This window comes from Acipenser ruthenus, chromosome 6, assembly GCF_902713425.1.
Source record: "Acipenser ruthenus chromosome 6, fAciRut3.2 maternal haplotype, whole genome shotgun sequence".
Lineage (NCBI taxonomy): Eukaryota > Metazoa > Chordata > Actinopteri > Acipenseriformes > Acipenseridae > Acipenser > Acipenser ruthenus.
In genome coordinates this window covers 21,917,887-21,928,207 of record NC_081194.1, presented here as the reverse complement: position 1 = coordinate 21,928,207, position 10,321 = coordinate 21,917,887, and the positions used below count along the sequence as shown (strand labels likewise).

The 10,321-nt window shown below is 37.7% G+C and overlaps 1 protein-coding gene across 3 annotated transcripts in view; it reads left to right on the top strand.

Moving 5' to 3' along the window:
• Nucleotides 1–364: 364 nt before the first annotated feature.
• The window catches only part of aig1 (androgen-induced 1 (H. sapiens)), a 47,248-nt gene continuing 37,291 nt past the window's right edge, over nucleotides 365–10,321 (top strand). Inside the window, exon 1 of one of the 3 annotated variants that reach the window (XM_059025228.1) lies at nucleotides 365–639. In XM_059025228.1, the coding sequence (XP_058881211.1) occupies nucleotides 499–639 (141 nt within the window). In that variant the 5' untranslated portion in view covers nucleotides 365–498. The remainder of the gene's footprint in view (nucleotides 640–10,321) is intronic. The other 2 variants (XM_059025229.1, XM_034017177.2) reach the window with 2 other exon arrangements.

Here is a 10,321-nt window from a genome sequence, read left to right as displayed (position 1 = left end):
ACCTGGAATAGGGAGATGCAGTTTTTAAGCATATTACATGACATGTCAAGGAAATGATTTGCATACAATAATACGTATTATCAGACATGTAGAACATGCATTGATTTCAGTGTTTATATATTTTTTCCATCCACTAAAGAACATCAAAGTAGGCTAAATCAATTCGCCGAACAATTGAAAGCAAACAAAAATTTAGTACCCGAGTAAAGAGCAAAAGACGAACAAAAACGACAATTAACTGATACCAATTATCAGTTATTTGCATGGGCTCTTTGCTTAAATGTTTTAATATATATAAAAAAGCATGCTCGGCAGCCCCTAACAGCAACATTTTTTAAAAAATGTATAGCAACACCCTCCACCCCCCTTTACTCTACGCTCCCACACGCACACCTCCTCCGCCTCATCATTTTTGCATCCCAACTCCAGGCAAGCGACCTCTTTGCACTGAGTGAGAAACCCAGCTAAACAGTATTCAGTCAGGAGGATACACAAAAAATGGCGCTCATCCCATCCCAGGTTCTAAGGCTGGCAATCCTTCTATCCTATTTCTCCATCCTCTGCAATTATAAAGCCATTGACATGCCAGCTCACCAGACTTACGGCGGCAGCTGGAAGTTTTTAACATTCATAGACCTGGTAAGTCTCCCTTGTTCTACTATTCTATTCTGCAGTCAGTCATGCATGTACATCCCGGTAATTGCATTTCCATTTGCTCATCCACCCACCTTCATGTTGGGAATCAGGCCTGTGGTAGGCGTATTTGGTATCTGAGTCATAGTCATGTTTTGACCCTTGCAATTTAATTCAGTATTGCGTTTACGTTTACCCACGAAGCACATTAGAGGCTCGTTCGTTCTTTCTAAATGACACCCCCCCATCCAAATATATATCATAGTCTAATTTGATATCACTTTTAATTGGAATTTGTGATTTATCCCCTTCGATATTGTTTTATTTAGGACTAAACATGTTCAAATGTTTGTGATTATAATGACGTATTTCACCTGAATGATTTTCGTAAACGTTTAAAAAATGAAGATGAAATTAAGCCTACTACTTTTGGCACTGGCATTTTCAGAAAAATAACGTGAACTTGACCAATGCCAAACAAAAGAGTTCCCTTCAATTATTATTATTATTATTATTATTATTATTATTATTATTATTATGTATTTCTTAGCAGACTAAACAAAAGTAGCATATTCTTCGTGGGGTGGTGGGTTACATTTGTAGTAACACGACAAGGAATTCTGATTGGAAAGGCAATATAGTAGTCATACACAAGAAAAACAAAAGTTTTATATTTGAACACAGTAAGTTAGTAGAATTTATTTTAAAGGATGCGAATACTGTCATATAGTATCTACAGTTAATAGTTAAAATATCTAATACTGAGTATAGGGACGTTCCTGCAAGCGACAAATAAACCAATTACACTATTTTAAAAGGTATTTAATACTATTTACCATATTCATAGGTGTAGAACATTAGACAAAAAACATAATTTAGTGAAATGGGTTCTGGTGCACATAAAAAAAAGAACACAATTGACACCTTGCCTATTTGAAAAGTTTCCTGTGGTATACTATGATACAACTGTAAATGATATATACACATGTTGGCATTACCACTGCCAATTTTGACCTTAATCTGTGGATAAAGAGATGATTTCAGTTTCCAGTACCATCAATCCAACTAGCACCAATATACATATGAACCCTTTTTTTGTAATAAAGACCTGTTATGCCATAGAAAAATAAGGTTCCATAACAAATTATAGTTCTCAAGACCACCATGGTTTATGTGTCTTTTTAAAATACAGAACATACTTGAACTGTTTTAAAGAGAATTAGCCAGTGCTTACTTAGCAGAACATTGACTTTAGCTCTTAGAAGTAGTTGGATCTCCAGCTTGTATTAGGCTATGCATTTAATTTGATTCTGTTTATTCATCCCCCAGAGCTAGTATTGTATTTTTTTATACTACCCACTTATTATTATTATTATTATTATTATTATTATTATTATTATTATTTATTTATTTATTTATTAGCAGACGCCCTTACCCAGGGTGATTTACAGTTGTATACAAAAATACATATCAAGGATTACAGTACAATTAAGAGCAAGGTACAGAATACAATGACTTCAGTCCTAATAAGAGTAAATACAAACCACAGTATGATTTGATATCAGGGCAGTTCAAGAGCAGATAACAGTGTTGATATTTTTCATATATAGAAATTGGCCACTTTTTTATATATTTAAAATATGGGATATATTTAAAATATTTTAGTCTGTAATCCATATATTTATTTTATATGGATTACAGACTCATGAAAATATATGGTGCACCAATATTTTCAACATATAAATTGGTAAGCAGGCCCATAGTAAAAAATGTATAGCACAGGTATAATAATGTTCTCTGATACTTCTTCATATCACCCATCAAAGTGGAGTTTTTAGGCAGGCAATTCTGAGCCTGTAAACTACTATAGCAAAACTTTTGTGGGTAATTCACTGAAAGATTGGCCCTGGCAGGTAACCTTCGTATGTCAAACTGACTTCCATTCTACCTCTCCTGTTTCAATCAATCAGTCAATCTTTATCAATATATAGCGCCATTCATAGTGGACCACCATCAAAGTGCTTTACAAGATAGTGAGGAACAATGCATAATACATTAAATACAGTGAAATACAGGGAATAATATATTAAATAAACAGGAAAAAAAACAATGCAAATACATTAAATACAGGCATAATACATTAAATACAAGGCTAGGATGTGAATTCTAAACATTGTGGATGCGTGTGCTTTGCAGAATCATACAAATAAGATGGAGTGAAAAACCAGAAATAGCAATTTAGACAACAGCTAATAACAGATATCAGGCTTGAAGAGCATTGAAAGCAAGAGAGAACAGGTGGGCCTTGAGAGCTGATTTGAAGCGAGTGACTGTGGGAGCTACATGAAGCTTAAAGAGCGCTCTCCGGGTGTAGTGCACTTTTGAGACCACCATAGAGAGAGTTGCAGTAGTCAAGTCGAGAGGAGATGAATGCATGATAGAGTATCTCTGCATCTGGGAGGGAAAGGTAGGGACAGACCTTTGAGATGTTTCAGAGGTGGTAGAAGGAGGATTTGACTACAGAGGAGATTTGGGCATCAAAGGAGAGGTTACTATCCAGAAGTACACCATCTGTTCTGTTAAATCAGCAACTTTGAGGCAGCACCAAACTCTTTAAAAGATTAGAGAAGATAAAAGATTGCTTAGCAAGGTTTTAAAAATAAGACGTGGGAACATGGAGCCACTTATTGGCTTTAGGACACTAGGGGTGTGTTAAGTAACTGAGCATCTCAGAGCGAGAATTTATCCGCTCATTTGGATCACTGAGAGAGCAGAACTGAGGGTGCCGTGAAATGGATTCTTTCACTGAGCTGCTCACTTACTTAACACACACTAGGTTTCAGGCCACTGCATGGCACACCAGGGGAGACTTGGAGAGACTTGTGCCACCATTTCAACCAAGCTTGATACAGCAAAGTTGCCTCAAATTAGTTAAAAAGTTGAGCCAAAGAAACTGTGTCAGATTACTTGACCCACATCACAGGTACCATGGTACAGTATAGTATCTATTATATTGTATTTGAAATGTTGACATTTCGTGAATTCAAATGAACACACAGATTGTCAACATAAAAAGGTGACCTGTATGTTCATTAAGCTAAAAAAGAGCAGAAATAAGCAGCCAACTAGATCCGAAATATGTTTTATTATTATTATTATTATTATTATTATTATTATTATTATTATTATTATTAGCAACAGGATAATATGAAGCTAAAAATGTTTTAATAACTGAACTCTGGTGATCAGTGAACCCTTTGAATTACCCTGTGTATCACTGAAGGATATTAGCAGAGTTTCATCTTAACAGAATAATTCCTTCAGATACCAATGCTATGGAAGTCAGTGGGAAGTAGTTCCACTCAGTAATGCGTGAACTGCTGTGCTGGTAAAACTCCTTCTGCAAAGCAGATAGCCTACGCTTTGACTCCTGGGTCCGGTTACATGTGCTCTCCATGACAATGCGCAGGAGAGATTAAAGCAGTGTCAAATTCTGAACAAAACGACAATGCTGAGTCTTGGAGACTGGTGCAAAAACCAGCAAGACAACATGCACACACACAGTATACTGTATGGTGCAATTTAAATAGAATATTTTCACATAATGATTGCCACGTTGCTTCCTACGGTTTAAATAATTGTACTTACTGTACATATTTAAGGAGGATTTTGACCCATGAACTGTCAGCTGTAAAAAATGTCATTTGGAAAAAAAGGCACTCGCTGTTTAATATGTGTTTTGCTTCCTTGGCTGTAACAGAGGTAAAGGAAACCAATAATATACAAGAGACTATTTTGGTCCAGATTACAGGTCTCGATTTATAGAGCTGTGCATTAGAAGAATGATATCCCAACCCTGGAAACCACAAGCACATCCACACACAACTAATTATATATACAGTATATATATATATATATATATATATATATATAGCCGGCTGTTTTGATTGAAGCTGATGTAGAACTTCTCTTTTTTTCCCCTGGGACACTTATCACCCTTCCTTAAATGCGCTTTACTTGCTCTTATCTGCCCCCTATTTTACTGCATTAATCCTGTACTTCAGAGTACTGTAATCTGCCAAGTGTTTAATCTGTAGTATTTTGTATTTAATCATATCCTGATGTAACTATCACTGACACTGTTATCTGCTGTATTATTGAATTGTATTTTGTCACACTTGTACTTGCTTGAACCAAAGTCATTGTATTTATCTTGCTCTTAATTGTATTATTACTTGTAGTGTGATACTTGAAATGTATTTTCTTACGATTGTAAGTCGCCCTGGATAAGGGCGTCTGCTAAGAAATAAATAATAATAATAATAATAATTTCAAATGAAAAATATCTCCTACATGAATGCATACTTTAAAGTGTCAATGGGCTTGGTTCTGGATGCAATTTCCAGAAGAAAAAAAAAAAAACAACATGAAAACCTTTGTTCATACAGACAGTTGTTGTACAACTGGCAAAAATGGAATAATAATAATAATAACTTTTACCAATGAGGTGTGGGCAACAATAACTGAAAATGAAACAAAATCTTAGCTTTGACTGGCAGTACTGGGATTTGTCAGAAAGAACTGGTTGTTAACAATAACCAATTATCAGCTTTGACTGAAATGAAATGAAATGACTTCATTAGCAATGTTTGCCAGTGTGGTTTGGGGGTAGTCAACAATAACCGGTGAATGTTGTAAGTGAAACAAAACGATCAGCTTTGACTGGCTATGTTGGAGATTGTCAACACTTACTGGTTATTGCTGGCCAGTAGAATTATCAGTTTTGACTCGCAGCTTTGGTGATTGGCTGCAGTAAGCAGACCCTACTGATCAGCCTGAACCTTAACATATCTTAAATTCTGATATTTTAATATTTACACATTGAAAAGCTCATTTTAAATATGCATGACAAGCCTTGCCCTGCCAGGTTAGAGCGAGGATGCAAGATGTACAGGGGACATACCTCCAACCAAATTAATATTTATGTTTGTACTCGAAATGTGCATAAGACATTGTCATGCACAAAACACTTTATCACCTAGGCAGAAAAATCGTCCGTTTATCTAAATGCTGTTGTGTTGCTTAGTGTGCAGAGTTCCTGCTTAAGGTTTTATTACTGGTTCTTATTCCACTCTAACCCACCAAAATAATGTATGCATTTATTTATTTATTTATTTATTTATTGCCATTATATGGAGCTTTTTTTGCATATTCATAAACCTGTACCCGCACTTCTGATCATGTGCCTGAGCGACCAGGTAGGACCAGGGCCATAACTTGATTTAAATCACTGATTTAAATCATTTGATTTTTTTTTTTGAAAAAGCATTGATTGAAATCATTTTTTCATTTAATACCTATTTTATATAGTTTCTCAAGGAAAAGACATGAAAAGTATGTTTTAAAAATCTTTTATTACCACAAACATCTTAAATTCTTACTGTCTATAAACTAAAACTCTTAGGGCTGTATTCACAGTGCAAATGCACTTGCTAACGCGAACAGCGCTTGCCCCAGATTCTGTGGCGCATAAATGGAGCGAAGACGTTAAAAAAGGAAATATACCATTTCAGTGTAGTTCTGAAAACATGTCTTTCCCCGTTAGAGCGCCTGCCCCATCATTAACATATTTGCTGAAGTGATTCTGATGACAGTGCAGTGGGGTTGCAAATAGAAAACTGAGCACCGTGTTAAGACCCGCTGAAACCAGGTTAAAAAGCAAAGTAGTCCTAAGTAATAACTGCACGTGTTTGGACTGACACAAGGAGAAAATCAAAGAAAGAGAAGTAAAAGAAAAGAATGACTGGGATGAGTGAAGGGTATTTTTATCTGGCGTACTCCACCACTAAATTCTTGTAGTTCACATATATTGAATTCAGAATACATTTTGACAGGAAGACCCGATGCATAACCGATGTGAAACTAAAATAACTACTCAAAAATGGCCACATTCCTCATGTGGTTGTTGGCAGGGATGGATTTAACCCCATCCCTGCCAAACTTACATTAAAAAACCATTACACCAGTAACGTGTGCAACACAGCAGAAAGCCAGGGAAAGTAACACTAAAGGGATATGTCATTTAAATGATCCTAATGTTTTACCTGTTTATCATGTTGGTGTTCTGGATGATTCTACATTATTCTTCTTTGCTTAGATCAGCATTTGCCATCCTTGCTACCTGTAACTAATCCTGCAGAAATTTAAAAGAGAAGCTGTAACAGGGGTGTTCTGTTACTGTGTGGGTATCCACCGAGAGACGACAGAGACACACAGGGTTTGTCTTGAAAACGTCGCTCAGGCGTCCAGGTTTTATTAAACACAGGCAGTTGCAGTGGTCGTGGTCGCCACTAGGGTACCAGCAATGGTATCCCTACTGCGGAAGTAAATACACACACGTCTACATAACAAATACAAAAATCCAAAACAAAGCACAGTGAGAAAAAAAAAACAGCTACAAAACAAAAGGTGACCAAGCTCGCCACTAAAAGGGGGGTCCTGCTAATGGAACCTTCTCCCTGCATAAACGAAATAAACCTTGGTGGGATAAAAAAAATCCCCTAAGTGAATCCCTACCATGTACACACTATGGTCCTCCGTCGTGCATTTAGTTCCCACTCCCTGGTTATCCGCACAGTCATGAATCCTCATGCTGGTACACAGAGAATAGAAACAAACAAAAGAACAAAAATACTGGCTTTTCAGCCTCTTTTTAAAGGAAGGTGACCAGGGTTAATTGATTATCAATTACGCATTTGACACCTGGCCACCTGCTGCACATCAATCAGTTAGGCAGTGAGGTCAAACCTCCCAGCCCTGCCATTCAGCACACACTTTGTTTTTTACAAAATCTAACACATTTTATTTACAATCAAACCACAATCATATTTTATTTAGAAACCCAAAGCAAAACATACTATTTACAGGGGCAGGCCTCAGCCCTGCCACAGAAGCCTGTAAGTGTAGCACACTACAATACATATTGCAGGAATACATACAACAAAGCAGAAAGCTAGGGGAAGTAATCTATTGTGTTTTAAACCCTACAACCTGTTCAGTAACACTAAGTGCAATATAGACACCAGGACTAGAGAACACAGTTGGAAATTAAGTGGAGACAGACTTAGACATTTCTTTACAAAAAATGGTGAGGGTATGGAATGGGTTGTCTAGCCATGTTGTTAATGCTGCATGGATGGGGGGGGGGGCTCCCGAGTGACGCATCCAGTAAAGGCGCTCCGCGCGGAGTGCAGGATGTGCAATATAGCCTGGAGATCGCAGGTTCGAATCCAGGCTATGTCACAGCCGACCGTGACCGGGAGTTCCTAGGGGGCGGCGCACAATTGGCTGAGCGCTGCCCGGGTAGGGAGGGCTTAGGTCGGCAGGGGAATCCACGGCTCACCGCGCATCAGCGACCCCTGTGGCCGATAGGGCGCCTGTGGTTCTGCAGTGGAGCCACCAGATCTGTGTTGTCCTCCGGCACTATAGGTCTGGTGGCATTGCTGTGGATCTGCAGTGCGAAAAATGATGGCTTGGCAGGAGCACGTTTCGGAGGACGCGTGTTCCAGCCTCCGTTTCCCGAGTCGGCGGGAGGGGTTGCGAGCGGTGAGCCGAGGATACAGATAATAATTGGGCATGCTAAATTAGGGAGAAAAAACCGGGGTAAAAAATTGGCGACGACTAAACTTAAAAAAAAAAATAATAATAATTGCTGCATGGATGGGATTCTTAAAGACCTGACTTGACAGTTTTGACATTAAACAGATGTTAGGAACTGGACAAGCACGGATCCACTCCTTTCATTTCTAAATCTTCATATGTTCTTATATTTTAAATAAAAAAACACACATAATGTTGTTTAGCTTGTTGTACAGACATTTTAAATATTGCTCTTACATATGCACCATGTGACAACTCCAACTCCATCGACAAGACTGCACTATGTACTGAATGTCAAATTCGTGGTTATAGAGCCTTTTCCTTGAACTGAAACTAGAAGTCCCAACCTGTAAAGTGTACATACAATTGTTACTCTTGTGGTGGTCAGCAATGTAAACTATAGACCCAAGAGGTTGGTTAATAAACAACAATAATGTAATGACTTGGGTTATTGGTCTGAGAGTATTGTTCTGTTTGACCAAAGAAAAGATTGATTATATTTTAAAAATGCAACAGACAAACAGTAGATAAATACATCACTGCACTAAATCCGGGGTTCCTTCCTAAAGAAAAGTGAAACCATTTTTAATTTATATTTAACCTCATTACACTTGGTAAAGGTACAAAACTAGAAATAAACAATACAGGTGTTTAATTTTTAAGTAGTTTAAGTAAGTTAGGTTGTTTAATTCTCATTTTATAACTTGAAAGATTGTTACATTTATAATTTGAAATAAAAAGCAGATACTGGTAATAGACAATTTACCGTATACAGTCTATTTTTTAAACTGATAAGGAACCCGGTAGGCACATGTCATTGCAGAGCTAAGCACAAATGTGCTGATTATTGCTAAAAAGGTTGAAATGGTCATTAACTCTTATGCTACATTGTTACATACTGACATCAGTAAAAGTATAATTAGCTCATAAGAGGTCAAATAAACATGTTATTCTATTGTGTATCATTATTTATTAAACAACTTACTTATTTATGATCAAGTCTGTCACAAAAAAATGTTTAGACTGTTCAAAGATAAGCATTTAGATGCTGAAGTGTCACCGTATCCCAGCACAGTTCTCAGCAACTTGGCAGTGTATTGGGAAATCCCAGTCCTTCGTCATCCCTACCAAATGGATAATAATTGTAAGACCGCTTGCTCATTAAATCATTGCCTACATATATTCAGAAATACTAAGAGATTTATTTGCGGATAAAACAAGCAACAAATGTCCCACCCCCAGGCAGCACAAACCAGAATTGAGTGTTGGCTGAAAGACATAACTTTTTGATCGCTACTTCAGAAAAAGGTGAATATTCAAGCCAAATAGAATATAGAGAATGTAAAAATGTGTCCCTTTTGTATTTTACTTTCCAAGTCTGTAAATGTTTTTTTTTTTCTTTCTGTAATATGGTTTCTTGTCTAACGTCTTTTTTAATTATTTATTTTTATATATATTTTTTGTGTGCCCAGTTATTTTACCCCTAATTTTTTCCCCAATTTGGAATGTCCAATTTTTTCACCTCACCGCAGCAGTTCCCCACACAGCTCAGGATGACTGAAGGTTCAGTGGCATCCTCTAATCCCACGACCAAGCCAGCTTCCTCTTTTACACCCAGAAACTCAAGAGCAATTTAATATGTGTGGTCTGTATGATTCTACGTTATTGTTTCTATCAGCAAGCTACCAACCTCTGGTGGACAAAGGCCAGAGCTGCAGGTGTTTGCTTTTGAGCTCACTGGGCGCCTGGCCAGCAGGGTTCGCTGTAGCGCGATGAAGAGAAACAGTCCCTCCTGGTTTTACCTTCATAACCCACGGGAGCACCAGAGCCAGTGCAACACTCCCTTCAGAATCCCCAGCGAAGACCGGCGACTTTGCACAGCCAGGACGCGAACCTGCGCTGTATCACTCACCCTGCACACCACACAGCTTCACCAGGTAAGCCACTCGGACACCTTGTCTAACAGCTTTTAAGTGTTCCAGATAAGTTGGTTTACTGGCCATAAAATAAACAGTAACTTAATTCCTGT